At 46.3% G+C, this 16,634-nt stretch overlaps 1 protein-coding gene and 1 non-coding gene across 2 annotated transcripts; both read right to left on the bottom strand.

Moving 5' to 3' along the window:
* Nucleotides 1-6,322: 6,322 nt before the first annotated feature.
* LOC129737755 (uncharacterized) lies at nt 6,323-8,889 on the bottom strand. The gene is made up of 2 exons (XM_055728917.1): nt 7,596-8,889; nt 6,323-7,479 (listed from the first exon to the last, which is right to left on the bottom strand). Exons 1-2 carry the CDS (start codon nt 8,887-8,889, stop codon nt 6,323-6,325), a joined length of 2,451 nt encoding a protein of 816 aa, XP_055584892.1.
* A 344-nt stretch (nt 8,890-9,233) lies between these two features.
* LOC129740737 (U2 spliceosomal RNA) lies at nt 9,234-9,427 on the bottom strand. Its single transcript, XR_008736359.1, has one exon. It is a non-coding gene; the product is annotated as a U2 spliceosomal RNA (small nuclear RNA).
* Between the last annotated feature and the right edge of the window lie 7,207 nt (nt 9,428-16,634).

Raw genomic sequence — 16,634 nt, 5'->3', positions numbered from 1 at the left:
GAGTGCTTGATTGGAACTGTATCGCATTGCATTGTTATTGATTTTGGAACACCTTTTTCAACTCTTGGCGAGGCGAAGAGTGCAACAGTTTTGAAACATTCTGCGCTCAAACAACGATCCACTGTCAGTCGTTAACAAGGAAAGATAAGTTCAAAACTATTTGTCGCACTGAGAGCTTTTATTCAAACCAAGCACAAATTTCTGCTCTTCATTTCTAGAACTTAAAAAATCAATGAAGTTTTCTTTTTTTTTGCAAACTATTCTTTTTTTTAGCTTCCTCTAGTTTCCGGTAAGCAGTTTCCACAGTTTCCAACAATAAATTCGGGACAGTACACAACGCCACCCCAAAACATAAAGAATTGATATAGCTTTCGTTTTAGAAAACTTCTATAAATATTCACGAGCATCGTTTGTTGCCAATATGCCCAAAAACATTTTTCTTGTTAAAAACATTATTGTTTTTTCGCAAGAAACAATTCTAAAACAGCTGTCACCACATATCATGATACTATCGTCGCTTTCACCGGACTCACCCTTACTTGGGTCCGAGAATATAAATTTTACTATTGACTACATGCACGTGTCAATGATATTGCTTAGCATTCCTCTCAGGACAAATTACGATTAAAAATATGAATGGAATAGTCTGCTTCTGAAAACAGGTTCATAAACCACGTTGACGAATGAACGGATTCCGAACTCAAAGCCCAATGCTCAACCACGAGAGGATAAATAACTTCTCTTTACTTTATCGTTGAAACGAATAACGTTAATCGATTTGGGGAAGCCTGGATCCTTGTTCAAGATAATCAAACCTATTAAGTGGTATACTTCACCACCCTTCGTACATAGAGATGAGTTTGACAAGTAAATGACGCTTATCTGCGAGAAATACTTAGTACAGTCGAATTTAGGAGACCAAACACCTCGTCTCGATGTTCTTGTATAATTGAATACTCGTGCTGCGTGTTCAATTTCGAATTGCAAGCAATCGATGCGCTTTTATTAATTAATAAACACAATCAATACAAATAAATATTTTTTCACCTTTAATGACTTTTAATTTGTATTTATTTATTATGATAAACTTAAATCCTTCTAGTTAAGGTTTTAAATATAAATATATTTTATTGTACAATATTTAACTCTATTACACCGTCCAGTTCAGATACGTTCAATAGTGAGATTTAGAAATTCCATTACAACATTCATGCAAATTGGAATATCTTCCATGCGCCACATGTTTACAGATTCTGAAGTATATCATTCTAGCCAGCGAGTAATTACAATGTCGTCTTCTTAGCTCTGTTTGATAACGAAACGAGCTAATGACTGAGCTCAGGAGTGCTCATTATTTCAAACCACCACGCTTCGAATGGAAAGTAAATCAGTGCAGTTTAGGCGCAAACTTCAAAGCTAATCGTACACACGAAGTCCAAGTTTGTCATCGACTTCTCCGCACTTGTTTATCTCAACAGTACAAACTCGAATTTGCACCATTGCCTATCAACAGCGCCGTTTGATAAAGATTGAAAAATAAGAATAACCGAGTTTACCGATTATTCGATTGATGCCCAAATCTCGAAATAAAACCTCGAAAAAATGGGAAGTGGGAACCAAATTCAAGGGCCTATGAAAACAGTTTACTTTCAACCAACTTTTCCTAAATGCTCTTCGGAGCATCCCTTCGCTGATTTTCGATCCCAACTTCCAGAGCGGCTGTTTTCTGGCAAGCCTTGCCGAATCATGCGACCTTTCATATGCCCTTTTAGTTTTCTCCCACTTTGTTAAACCGTCGACTCTTTCAGTCTTCCAGGCGCGTTTGTCTTTGTCGCCAACTCTTTTTGGAACTTAAGATGCATGCCTCTAGGCAAGGCATGCAATCTTCAAGGTGTTCTTTTTCTTGGTAACTTTCTAAGTTGTCAATACATGCGGCATTCCTATCCGGCAAGCTTTCAAGCCGTCAGCTCATGCGGTTCTCCTGGTGTACTTTCCTCTTCCAGGTAAACTTTCTATGTCACCAACTCATGCGACCTTCCAGGCACGCATCAAAAACTTTCCAAGCCGCCAACTCGCTTTCTTGGCGCGCATCACAAGCGACGTTTGAGGCACGCTTTCCAAGCCACCAACTTATGCAACCTTCAAAGCACGCATCACAAGCGAATTTCGAGGCACGCTTTTGGCAGGCTTTCCAAGCCGCCAACTCATGCGACCTTCAATGCATGCATCACAAGCGACCTTTGAGGCACGCTTTTGGCAAACTTTCCAAGCCGCCAACTCATGCGGCCTTCAAAGCACGCATCACAAGCGACCTTCGACGCACGCTTTTGGCAAGCTTTCCAAGCCGCCAACTCATGCGGCCTTCAATGCACGCATCACAAGCGACCTTCGAGGCACGCTTTTGGCAGGTTTTCCAAGCCGCCAACTCATGCGGCCTTCAAAGCACGCATCACAAGCGACCTTCGAGGTACGCTTTTGGCAAGCTTTCCAAGCCGCCAACTCATGCGGCCTTCAAAGCACGCATCACAAGCGACCTTCGAGGTACGCTTTTGGCAAGCTTTCCAAGCCGCCAACTCATGCGGCCTTCTAGGCACGCTTTGTTCTCTCCGTTCTCCATTCACATATTGTTCACTTTTTCGTCAAATGCGCCACCGCCATTGCGGAAAAAAAAATATCACTTTTATTACGCCGGCAATTAGACGATTCTCACGAATTTGTTTATTTTTTCCAAAACAAAAAAAAAACCTTCACTCCTGGAAGGATCGCCAATATGCGGTTCCGTCTTAGCCTTAGGGAATCGTCTGATTGCCGGTGCCGATCGCGGAATACGGGACACTAACTGAATGCGTGTTGTTCTGGATGAGGTACGCGGCCGACTGGCTTGGTGTCATAAGCAATGTTGCCAGTTCGTCTGCCTTATGGGTGTTATAATAATATAATATATTCTGGCACCGCACAGAAAGAAATCCCATAAAATGTTTTTCTTGTTTCGCTTGAATGAAGTGGTCATCATTTTGGTTGGGAGCCGAGTCCTTATGCCAGTTACGGTTTTTCAAACATACCGTCTTCGGCACAGTGCACATTGCAGTGCATTATCGGCACAGAGATATGCTTAATAGGCATTGGATTTTTGCAACCTCTTCTATGGGTGTTTTTTTTTTTTATTAGTTGGTCACCCTTTTTACGGATTGCATTCCAAGGCACGGCGAGCGACCGAGTCCCCCCAGTATGCTACTCTGGGTCCATGGGTGCAATTGGACGACTCATACTATGTACCCCTACGCCATAAAGTCCACCTGGGGCCTCTGGCCATAATTCCCATCCGGACCTGCAACGAAGGCTGTACCCAAGATGGGAGACCAAGTCCGCGCTTAAGCGCTCTTCGGCAAACTCCAGTTCGAGTCAAACTCCAGCATATATACCCTGCCTCTTGTTACGATTCAAGACTAAGGACCTCTCCTCTAACGACTTGAGATCCGGCCTTTACTCGCAAATCGAGACTAGCTTGGTTCCCACGAAAAACGTGCACTCCGCCTCTGTTCGAGACCATTGCAAGAGACCAATGACCTCTCCTCTAACGACTTGAGGTCTTGGCTCCGCCTGGCTTGGCTCGAGGCCCTCTCCTCTTTGCCCGTCCGTGTGCCGATCGAGAGCAGCTTATCCTAGACACGCGCCTGTCACAGCACACGTCCGGGGCTTTACGAAAAACTACTCGGATGATTCCCGGCGAAGAATTCATCCTACACCGACTCAGATGACTCACCCGCCGACAACGTGAAGTCACCCTACCCGAGAGTATTTCGCGGCGTAAATACTCTTCCCCCTACGAGTTCGACTACGAAGAAGGTCAAGTCTTATCCCCGCAGCCTCCCTCGTAGGGAGCGCGTTCTACTCAGATACTCCGCGGCGGTGGAGGTATCCTACACAACGATCGCGACGTACCTAAACAGATCGGCACACGCAGAAGGTAAAGTCTTATCTTTGTATGCGTTACTGCTAGGATCGGACGCACACTACTCGAATGCCCCCCGCCGAAAGGACATTCTACTCCGACCGTGGTCCGGTCTTCCTCCTCCCTTTTTGGCTGGCAACCCTAGGGTTTTTGCCCGCTGTGTGCCGAATCGAGAGCAGCTTATCCTAGACTCGCGCCTGTCACAGCACACGTACGGGTCTTAGACGCTTGCGACTCAGATGAATCCCGACGGTGATGTCATCCTACCCGACTCAAGTGGCTCATCCGACGGCGACGTGAGACCACTCTACCCGAGAGTACTCCGCGACGTGAATACTCTTCCCCCTACGAGTTCGACTGCGAAGGACTCCGTCGCAGAGGGCGCGTTCGACTCGGATACTCCGCGACGATAACGATGGAGGTATCCTACACACAGACGCGCGACGTACCTAGCAGCTCGGCATACGCAGAAGGTAAAGTCTTATCTTTGTATGCTTTACTGCAGGGTCGGACGCACACTACTCAGGTGCTCCCCGACGAAGGAGTCACCCTACACCGATCGCGGACTGGTGCTGGTTCCAACTCCTCTGCAGGGCAGTCATGATCCGGGTGAACCCATCGCTGACCACGCGCCAAGTGTTGGCGTGCTCGCACATCCTCTGCACGATGTTGTCAGCTGTCGTGTCTGGTCCGCAGGTGGCAAGCATGTTAGCACGTACCTCCTCGAACCTTGGACAGCTGAACACTACGTGTTCTGGCGTCTCTACTATGTCTCCGCAGGTTAAACAGGATGGCGAAGCCACGTGTCCAAACCGATGGTGGTACCGCATGAAACATCCGTGACCAGTCAGGAACTGTGTCATGCAAAAGTCCACCTCACCATGTCTTCGATCCATCCAGGATCCGATATTAGGGATCAAGCGATGGGTCCACCGGCCACGTTCCGAGCTGTCCCACTGGTGCTGCCAGTTGGACAGCGAGTTCTCTCTGGCTTGTTTCCGCACGTCGGGCACGTGCCTGTTCTCGTAGCAGAAGGCATCTTCCTCTAGCAAGACCGAGATGGGCATGACCCCCGCCACAACATCAGCAGCTACCGAGGACACCGTTCGGTATGCGCTGATTACACGCAGGTTCATCAGCCGCTGCACCCTGCAGAGCTGTTGCAGATTACACTGCCTACTCAAGGCTGCCTTCCAGGCTACCACTCCGTAACGCAGAATGGACGAGGTCACACTCGCCAGGACCCTCCTTCTACTACACCGGATCGCCGAGTTGTTCGACATAGCCCGTGAGAGGGCTGCTGTCGCCATTGCCGCTCTTTTGCAGGCGTAGTCGACGTGGGCTGTGAAGCTCAGCCGGTCGTCGATCATCACCCCCAGGTATTTTACCGCACGTCCAACTCTATTTCGCACGGTCCAACTGCGATCGTCCCTGATTGTGCTGAAATCAGGTTGGTAATCAGCACCATCTCGGTCTTGTGGTGAGCCAGACGAAGGCTCTTGGAGCTCATCCAGTTTTCCACCTTCTCAATAGCTACTGTGGCGAGTAGCTGGACTTCCTCCGTTGACGGGCCCGATGCCAGGAGAACTACATTGTCGGCGAATCCCACGAGTCTCACTCCTGTGGGGAGACGCAGTCTCAGCAGTTTGTCGTAGACGATGTTCCACAATACCGGGCCAAGTATCGATCCTTGTGGAACCCCTGCCGAGACTCTCACTGTTTCCAGTCCCTCGCTGGTCATAAACTGTAGTTGGCGGTCACGGAAGTAACACTCCACCATCCTACAGATATATACCAGAATCCTCATGTTGATGAGCGACGACGCAATCGCTGCCCTACTGACGCTGTTAAACGCATTCTTAACGTCGAGAGTGACCACTGCGCAAAACCGATCTCCTCTCCGTTTCTTCAACCTGGCTTCATCTGCCCTTTCGATGACCAGTCGAATGGCATCCACCGTGCTACGACCTTTCCGGAAACCGAACTGTTTGTCGGATAGGCCGTTCGCACCTTCGGTGTAGAGCTGGATCCTACTCTGCAACACCTTTTCTAGAACCTTGCCAGCAGTGTCCAGGAGACATATCGGTCGATACGCTGATGGTTCACCAGGTGGCTTGCCCGGTTTTGGCAGGAGCACCAATCGCTACCGCTTCCACACATCTGGGAAGACCCTATCATCCACGTACTGTTGCAGTGAAGACCGGAACATTTCGGGATGTTCCATAAGCGCAGCCTTCACTGCAACGTTAGGGATGCCATCCGGACCCAGAGCTTTGTTCAGGTGAAGGGACTTCGCGATGTCGCGCAGTTCCTCCAGTGAAATCCTCTCCTCGTCGCTCGTATCCCAGACGTATGGGACCCTCGGCCATGTCACTTCCGCGTGCTGTGGGAACAGCTCGTGACGATCTCACGCAGTTTTATCGGACACGATTCCTGTGGCGCACCTCCACTCCGCGGTTTGGCCATGACAATCCTGTAAGCGTCGCCCCAGGGGTTGTCGTTGGCGTCCTCGCAGAGTTGCCTGAATCGTGCCTTTTTACTCGCCTTAATTGCCCTGCAGAGGGCAGACCTCGCCATTGCGTAGGGTACTCTCCGCTCCACTCTCGCTGACGGGGACCTCGCTCTCTGCATATGTCGCCTAGCCCGAAGGCAGCTAGTACGCAGGTCTGCGATTTCCGCCGTCCACCAGTAGACGGGTTGTCGAGTGTCCTTCCGCTTCGCCCTTCTCGTCATCGCAGCGTCGCATGCACGTGCGAGTACCCTCGCTAGATTTTCCGCGGACAGGTTTTCCAAGGTCCGCTCCCAGTTTAACACCTCGACGAAGACGTTCTGGTCGAATTGTGTTGTCTTCCAGAGACGTGCTCCTGTTGTCGTACCTCTTCTACCTGCCCGCGAACTTGTGCCCACACGATAGCGGATCGCGAAGTGATCGCTATCGGTGAACACGTCGCTTACCCTCCAGTCGCTCGTCCAGCCCGGACTGCTGAAGGTGACGTCGATGATGGACTCGCTCCCATTCCTGTGGTAGGTCCTCGTGTTGCCTACATTCCCCAGGTCAACGTCCAGCCTTGCCAGGGCTTCCAGTAGAAGTTGTCCCCTGGGGTTTGTAAGGCGACTACCCCATTCTACGGCCCACGCGTTGAAGTCCCCGCCTATGACAACGGGGCTCCGACCCGTAAGACCTTCGACGATTTTGTCCATCATGACGCCGAATCTCTCCAGAGACCACCGCGGGGCGGCGTAGCAGCTACAGACGAAGATCCCGTTGACCTTGGCTATAACGAAGCCTTCCTCACCAGCGGAAACCACCTCTTGTATGGGGTATCTTCCTGTAACCCATATCGCGGACAGATTGGCTCTATCGGTTATCCAATTGCTGCCATCCGTGGTCCTGCGATACGGGTCTGCTACTAACGCCAGGTCCAACTTTTCCTCAAATGCCAACTGCCGCAACAGCTGATGTGCTGAGTGGCAGTGGTTGAGGTTGAGCTGAACCGCTTCTATCCCCGCGAAGGTGCAGCCGACGCCTTTTGAAAGGCGGGGCACCTAGGGTTGCCAGCCCTGTGTCCTCCACCGCAGTGGAGACACTTCGCGTCTCTGGTGCAGCTAGCCGCCTGATGGCCAGCTTCGCCGCACCGCCAACATAACCCGCTCCTGTCAGCGCCCTTGCACGCAAAAGACTTGTGCCCATATTCCACACATCGGAAGCATCTTTCCTGTTGCTGGGGGATGGCTATCTGGCAGATAGACCAACCCACCTTTAGCCGCCCACACTTGAGTGCGGCGTTTGCTGCTGCAACCGGAAGCTTCACAAAGGCCACCTGTGTCCCGGATTTGGGAGGGCCGTCGCGCATCCTGACCGAGATCTGGTCAGTCCCGATATTACACAGATCCCTCAGCGCGTTCTGCACCTCAACATCCGTGGCTATCTCGTCAAGGTTTTTCACCCTGACGGTAACCGTGGTGCTGAGGGCACGGATTTCTGCAGCTTCCCCCACAATCTCTTGCGTGAGGGCGCTAAATTTCGAGCTCTTGATCTGGGAGCCACGTCGGAGCTCGAGGATCATCTCGCCGGAACGAGTTCGGCGGATTCTCCTCACATCCCCTCCAAGGCCCACCAGCCTATCGCTCGTCCTCATTTGACGGAGGACGTCAGCGTAGGTGCCTTCGGGGGCCTTTACCACCAAAGCCTCCCCCTTGTCCCTGACCCGTTTGGGCTTGGGCTTGGGTTTGGGTTTGGCCTTAGTGGTCCTTTTCCTCTTACGCTCAACCGTCTGCCACCCGGTTGGCGCATCAGGAACTTGGCCGCCCGCATCTCCAACACTCTCGTTATCATCGCCCGGATCCTGCCGGACCGTAGGATCCCGGGCCCGCTTTTTTGGGGCTCCTGGCCTCGTCTCGCCTGGTGACCCCCTTTTCCTCTTGCCGTTTCCGGCTACCTCTGTATTGCCATCCGTTTGTACGCAGACGCAGACCTTCTTCGGGTGGGTTGTATCTGCCCGAAGGGGAGTCGCAGCGTCCTCACGTGCCCTCGTCCGGCATTCCGGAGCTGTGAGCAAGCTCACCACCGCCCTGTTTGCTTTTACAAACAGGGCCATCACATTTGCGAGCTCCTCTCGCACTTCCTTGTGGATGTTAGATTTTTTCCTAACGCAATCCACAAAGTCCTCCATCCCGGCCATCACGACGGCCAGTTCAGCAGGGGTCTCAGGGTCCTGAAGCTCCGGAGAGCTTAGGAGTTCCTCGACTGCCTGCTGAACCTCGGCAAGGGGATCACCGCCCTCGCCACTTTCAACCGGCGTCCTCACCGGCTCGGCGGGTTGCCTAACCGGCGAGCGCCTTAGTCCGCTCCTGCCAAACGGATTGGGACAGGTGTCCCTCTCCGTCTCATTCCCATCCATCCGCGTTCTGTTTCTGATATTATTGTTTGTTGTCATGTTGATCCCACGAGTCGCGAGGTAAGTATACGGTCCACTGCGCCAGTAACCTGCTTAGCGCAGCAAGGACTGGGATACTGTGGGGTGTGTCCCGGTGCCCCACAGGCTACCGTTAGAGACTGGCGTGGTTTAGCGACCCGCCAGCCTTCCAGGTACATCGGCACGGTTCAGCATAACATCTTCACCAAATGGAGTCGGTTTCCAATAGTTTTTCCATTTTCGTTTTCCGTGGTCGTTGCATAGGTCTTCATAAGTGGGGGTGGGGTTGTAGTTCTCTCGGCCGTACATCTGCGTAAGCAGACACGTTTCCACTCTGCACCACGAGGAGGTGGAACTACTTCGCAGAGCCGTGGGCCGATCCCGGCGGTACTGCAATACCGGGCCAACCCGCGGTGGAAGTGGAGCAAGCCCCTAAACTTCCACCCTTTTCCAAAAATCAGTTTAACATTTGTTGTCTCCCTATGGGAGATCTATCAGATGTTAAGCTGATAAGAACAGATACTACACTTTGATCTTAGCCTTTAGGCCGAGAAGCGGGTGTATGTTCGTATGTATGTATGGTTCCCCCATTGGTTGCAAGGTCCAGCCTATGTCTGAGTGGTTTGGCCTTCGAATTGCTTCTCAGGCTTCCACGGCCGATGGTTCGTCGAGTGAAGGCAACCAACCTTTAGAGACCTACAATGGTTGGCAATCCACTCTGCTTGCAATAGTCTCCTCAGGTTATCCCCAGATGCGTTCCCTCTGAAATATACGATTATTTATACAATGAAACACATCTTACCTGTCGGCAACTTATGGGATTCGAATCCAAAAGTTTTTCTTGCCGATACCGGGAATCGGGAATCGAACCCATTACGCCTGGGTTACCAGAATCGTGCCAGCCTATCCACTAGATCACATCAGCGCTCATAATGTAGCCAAGAATTTTAATCTTCAAAAAAACATTTTTTTCTCAAGGAATTTTAAGCAACAATGGCTTATTCACCCCGAATTAAAAAAAAATGCTCCTGATCAATGTTCGAAAAATCGCTCAAGTAAAGCAATCAGGATTGGTTTCTAGCTAGAATACTGATATCTCCGAGTGCTGTGATACGCAGGTGGTAAAAGTTCCCATTGACAGAGTGGCCACTCAAAATCAATTTTTGATTTCCCGCAATTTTCCCGTTTTTTCCCGCATGGTCTCACGAAATTCCCGGTTTTATACAACAAGAAAACCAAACAAAATTCCAAATATTCATTTTTGAAACCATATAAACGAAAATCGATTAAGCTTTCTTTTAGTGGTAAATGATCTTTAAATGATTTTTGTTTCAGTTATGTTTACCTATTAACTTACAAATCATTAGATTGGTAAGCAGGGTTTTTTTTTAATTTTTAAAACTATGTCACTCGATTCGAAAATGTTAAACAAAAGAAAAAGGGTTTAGGGTAAGTGAGCCTTATCTTGGCATGCCAAAATGCATTTTGGTAATTTGTATGTCAAACACACTCAGAGGAAATCTTATTTTAAATTTCATAAGATACATCTTATGAACCACTTTTTTGCGTCCAAACTAATTTTTCATAAGAGTCTTATGAAATTCTTTCAATTTTCATACGATGTTCTTATGGAAAATAGAAGAAACGGCATTGTGAAAAAATGATGAACACATTCATTCATAGCATCAGTTTTTTTTCATCATCTTACAGTACGAAGCAATCGCCAGTTCATAGTTATTATAGTTTTCCTTCAATGTTAAATGTTATTGTTATCTCCGGAATGGTAAGTTCGATTTCGTGAACGTTGAATATATTAGTAAACTAAAATACATTATTTGTTTACTTTTCAGCAAGCCGATCGGCAAAAAACGAAAGGTCGAAGATTAAGATGCGGCAAAAAAAACTTTGATGGAGCCGCCTGTTGATGCGCTGCTGATGGTGACCATGAAGGATTTAATTTTAAACAAATTTGGCAAACAATAAAGTGAATGTATTAGAAAGTGATTTACTGTTTCCATAAGAATCTCTTATGAAAAGAATTCATTCGCGTCATAAGACAATCTTATGAATTTCATTAATTTTTCTTATGGCGCCACTTCATAAGAGATTCTTATGGCATACATAATAGTATTTTTCTGAGTGCATATGCCTAAAAATATAAAATAAATCAAACATAAAAGAAAATCGCATTTGTCTACATTCTGCATAGCATTTTTCCGCAATTGAATCCAAATAACTGCGTAATAATTTTTTTTCACATGACGAACTGGAAGTAAAATTACGATTTTCGGAAAAAATCTGAAATGAACCTACCTTGCTAGTGCATCTGCCACCTTCGGATCGATTTAAAAAACACACTTCCTTATGAAAAAATCACTCAAAAATACCATTGGTTACAGCAAAACGTGGCAAAAAATATAAAATTATAACCTACTCCAAACAACGTACATATTTGATCTAAAATTGAAGAAAATACAGACATGTTTTTCGCCTAATCTTGGCATGAAATTCCACTAATTGAGGTTTGTATGTATGTGTGAGATCGAAATTAGCAGGCAGACGGTAGCCGGCAGCCGGCCGCCGAATCGTCGGCCGTTAGTGCACAGTGGTCTGGAAATTTAAAACCGGTCGAAAGTAAAAAGAATGATTGAATTAAAATAACTTGAAATTACCATAAATGTATTTTGGACAATAATCAATTTATTTATCTCTCAAGCGTATTTGGCATCTTAGTTGGAATTATAATACTAAAAGTTTAGCTGCCTTTTTTTTTTGGTAAATTTCTAGAACTTTTCCTTTCAACTTCTGAGCACGAAATCAACAGGATTCGGATCCGAATCGATATCTTGGATCACAACGTTGAAGTAACTTTATCCATACCCAAAAAAGAAATCTACACATGGAAATAAGGTCCAACGTATTTTGATTTCATTTTATTTGTGCTGGAGATGAACATTTGCGGTTTATGTGTCGCTTTGAAAGGAATGGTTACAAAGTTAAAATTATGACATTCTAAATATTATGTTTATTTAAAAAAGTAGTTGCATTACAATGTTGAAAAATTATGTTATTAAGAGCTAAATTTTATTGTTTTCAATTTCATGTGAAATCAAAAATAATATTTTGACCAAGTTTGTTTTATATTATGGATCACTGTGCATCAGCAGAGGTGACGACGTTTGTTTTCCGTAGGAAAGGAATATGTATGCGAAGGAAGCGCTGCCGAGTTTGGATGATGATTTTGCATGAGTGCGAGTGGGATGCAGCTTAAATTTCACCCAGCTTGTAAATTTGTTGTTCGCTTCCATTGGCTATAGTCCCCAAGCGAACGAGTGAGATGCAATCTATTTCTATCAGGCTGGCTGGAGTGAGCGATAGTTTGTCTTGTTCATGGGCGATAGGAAATACACCCTACTATTCACCATACTTAGTCGGCTCGCGAAGGGTGCGTCGGCCAATTTTAGTTCATACTAATCGGCCTATTGTTGCAACGTCGCTTATGGGAGTTTTTGCTGGGCATCAGCCGATTAATAGGCCGATTTCGTAGGCCTATCAAATAGGGTGATGAGTAGCATGATTGTGTAGGAACCGACTAAATCGCCTGATTAGTAGGGTGATAAAGTTGATGAGATATTCCTACCCAATTGTACTAAATAGCCGGATTGATTGATAGCAAAAATTGATTTTTCTTCGCACCACCCAACTCAATCCGACTAAATTGCAGAATTGATTGGCCTCAAAAATCGATTGTTTTTTCTACCGCCCTACCCAATCGTACTAAATAGCCGGATTCATTGATCGCAAAAATGGATTTTTCTTCGTACCACCCAACTCAATCCGACTAAATAGCAGAATTGATTGGTCTCAAAAATCGATTCCTTTTCCTACCACCTTACCCAATCGTATTAAATAGTCGGATTGATTTACCGCAAAATAGAACCACCCGACCAAAAAAGTTTATTAGTCACATGATTTAGTAAAGTAAACCTGCGAAGCCATATTTAATAGCAGTATGGACTTGACTAGAGCAAGTCCAGTGGAGATTTTTCTTATGAGAATGCCGAAATATTTTAACTTAGCCGATCTGGAAACGACATGTCCTGCGAAGAAACTTGCCATCCAAGCACTGCATCTAGAAACTGGCCCACGGTGAGGGCGGCGGAATTCATAAACGATACCTCCATCGGAGTCAGGAACACCTTCTATTACGGCTTCAGGCATATCCGACAAACGTCCGGGAACTTGGTCAGGTAGAACGCCGTCATGATGGAACCGATAGAAATGCGCTAGCCACTCCAACGAACCACTGATGACCGACGAGACCTTCTGTGCTGACGTGGACCAAGCTTTCCCATCGATGAACTCCACCACACAACAGACGTCAAAAACTAATTCAGTCCATACTAAATAGGCTTAAAGTATGCCAACTATATAGAGTCCTACGTAAACCTACTAAATTGACCAATCCTCCCCGATAACGTAGATCAACTTATTGTGCTACTAAATCATACGTAATTGTGTGAGCCTACTCATCAGCCGATTTAGTATGGCACCTATTTTATATTCAAGCGTAGCCCGATTAATCGGCATACTAAATAGGGTCATTGATTTAGTAGGGTGATTCGTAGCCAGACTAAATCGGCACCCAACTAAATATGTGAACGGCGAAATTTTTCATCTGTCAAATTTCCTATCGGGACTTTTCATGCAAAACTTCGCGAGGCTCAAGCAGTGGTGTCTATTGAATTTATTGTTTATCAATGTGAAAAGACCCTCTGTTAAACCTCTGTCTGGTCCCAGCGCACACCAATATCCATTTGTTGTTTCTGCAATCTTATTTAAAGTTTTGTCAAATCCTAATACGAACTCTCTGCAATTCCGTAGTAAATTGAAAACTTCATTCAAAAAATAGGGAGCAATACCATGTGAATTTTGTTTAATTCTTAAACTATATATATTTATTAAGGCAATTCACTTCATAAAAGTAGTACTGTGTCGAGGGTCTGATTTAGTCTTAGAATTGAGAGGAGGTTGGAAGGGGTTTTTGGATGTGGATGGAGGGGTAGGGGAAGGGATACGATCTATTACACTGGTCGATTTTCGATTATCAGAACTGCGTTTATTTGTCGTGGGTCATCTTTAGCCTCGTCACCTGAGGCGATGGGCGAAGCTTGAGGGGTTGATTTCTTGCGAGGTGGTGAAACGGTCAAATTTATTGTTGGAGCTGGAACTGGTGTTGATGCATTCGTTTTTGGGGTTGTTGTTGTTGTTGCTGGTCTGTCGGTTGGTTCGATTCGTTCGGTGTGGTGTATTTTTTCGGCTGCTGTTTTTTCTTCTGCTGGTTGTAGATGTCATTGTGATTTTTTACAACTTCTGCGTAGCTGGTCGTATTCGGTCGGAGTTGCAATTAATCTGCGAGCTGCGTCCAGGGTGATATTCTGCTGGGTTTCTATTTTCAATACGGCAGTTTCGTATGCGTTCACAGGGTAGTGTTTTTCGAGCGGAGAGTGGTTTCCGTTGCAGTTCGAACAAAATTTTGATTTTGCGGTGCAAGTTTCGCTGCTGTGAATTCCAGAGCAAACTATACACGCTTTTTCTAACAGACATTTGCTTTTTGGGTGTCCATATTTTAAGCAGTTTCGGCATATTAAGGACTGCGGATAATCATGCCGCGTCCTTAAGCGTATAAAACCGAAATTTATAAATTCCGGCACAACCGTCGAATTAATAGTTAGCACTAGTGTCGGTGTTTCCACGAGTCCTGCTGATGATTTCTTCTTGATCCGTCTCACAGCCATAATTTTTTGGGCCGATAACTCTTTAAGAAGTTCCTTTTCGGACATACCATCGACTTCGTTACATCTTACCACAAATTAACGACTATTTAGCTCGGGTGGTGGCCAATTTCGATTGGCGTGCCATCCAGAAGCTTGGAAAGAGTAAATATTTTTCGGGCTTGTTCTTTGTTTCGGATTTTCAAAACGTACCAACTTTTGTTCTTTACAAAGTAGCCACTTTCGATCGGGCCCGCAAACTGCTCGATCGACCTTCCAATAACGAATGGATTTTTCGGTAGTTCAGATCCATTTCTCGCTTTCAGGAACATGTAGTACAATCTACCATGCACTCCTTGAGGATCCATCCATTCCGGAATGGTCCTGGCCGGATGATCTCCGGGGGAAGGACTCATCCCGGGAACAACACACTTGTTAACGCATCTCTCATTAAAACAAAAACAATAACCTTCCAATTGTGGTGCGCGAGCTCGTAAAAATACGTCCGACTTCACTGAAGGCAGAATATCCTTTTGTTGTTCAATGAAGCAAGTTCAAACTATTCGAAACCGATCCAACTCGGCAAGAGGATTCGTTGCCACCTGGTAGAAATCGGCCGAGTCAATTGGAAAGAGACTGGTGATAAACTGTCAATCCATTTCCACTTGTTTCGACCTATTTAGACTAAACTTCATTGAACAGACGTTCAGAGAGCCAAAAATTCCCGACTTTTCGAAAAAATTCCCGGCTTTTTCCCGCTTTTTTCCCGTTGGATTTCAAATCCCGTCTTTTTCCCGCTTTTCCCGAATTGGTGGCCACCCTGCATTGAATATATGTCGAAAATCAACACTAACTTGATTCAAGAAAATATACCATGCCCCACCAGAGACTACCGTTGCTCGTCACGTGGCTAAGGCCGATGACATAGTGAATACGATGCGATGCGATGCGGTGAATGCGATTCAATGCGGTGAACCACATTTGATGAAAATGTATGTGAATCGCTTAAACCTGACATACTCAACGCGGCGAAGCAGATGTCAATTTGTTCCGCCGCTCGAGTTCGCGTAGGCTGCGTCCGTAAATTTTCCGCTGATTCGCATCGCATCGCACTCACTATGTCATCGGCCTAATCGACGGTGATCGACAAACTTGGTGATACATTTTGAGCGTCGCTTCCTCAATCATTCCCGAACGTCTATCCTATCATTGTTGATAATGTTCGTTATTGATAGACGATCATGAATGTTTCAGAAGGAATGAACTTAAGAAATACCAGGGTCACATGTTCAAAAAAGCCATAGCACATGCGGACAGTTCATTGCGGTTACCTAGGAATGATTTTTTCCTTCTACGCAAAGCGAAAAAAAAATCATCTGATAGCTTATACCTACATAAAGCATGGATCACTACAAATCTGGACGCATTAAAAAGGGTCTAACTCGGAGCTATGTAAACGAAATAAAAATGTTTTGTGCTCAAATTGTAGGGTTTTTACTGCACTTTTAAGGAAAAATAATAAAAAATAATAAAAAATTATTCCGATGTTGTTTTGATGAAATTTTGTACTTTTCGTCGAGAACCACTCATCTAAGTTTGGACACCCTATTCACTGACCTCAGCGGCCATTCACTGCCCTCAGTGGCCTTTTTGTTCCACAATCTCTTCATCTCTGTTGCATCCCGAGTCGTCCTACCATTCTTCTTCATCTTCTGATTAACAATTGCTCAAAATTTTTCGATAGGGCGGAATTGAGGGCAGTTGGGTGGGTTGAGGTCCTTTTCGACAAAATCCACCAGTTGGCCCGATACCACTGTAGCTGTAACGTGGGTCATGGGGAAACGTGGGCCATGGGGAAACGTGGGCCATGGGGAAACGTGGGCCACTCTGAATATCTCAGCTGTGTGTTGAGATAAAAATCTCAATCCAACTGTCAGCGTCGTCACCTTGCGTAAGGATGTTTTTCTATATGTTGTTGACTTTTGTACGTAT

Source organism: Uranotaenia lowii, chromosome 1 (assembly GCF_029784155.1).
Source record: "Uranotaenia lowii strain MFRU-FL chromosome 1, ASM2978415v1, whole genome shotgun sequence".
NCBI lineage: Eukaryota > Metazoa > Arthropoda > Insecta > Diptera > Culicidae > Uranotaenia > Uranotaenia lowii.
The sequence above is the reverse complement of the archived record's forward strand: the minus strand, read 5'-3'. Positions and strand labels throughout refer to the sequence as shown.

Coding starts and splice junctions, on each gene's coding strand:
- LOC129737755 (XM_055728917.1), bottom strand. CDS start 8,889: ATGACAACAAACAATAATATCAGAAACAGAACGCGGATGGATGGGAAT. Junction 7,480..7,595: donor CGCTGACAGGAGCGGGTTAT/GTTGGCGGTGCG, acceptor GCCTTTCAAAAG/GCGTCGGCTGCACCTTCGCG.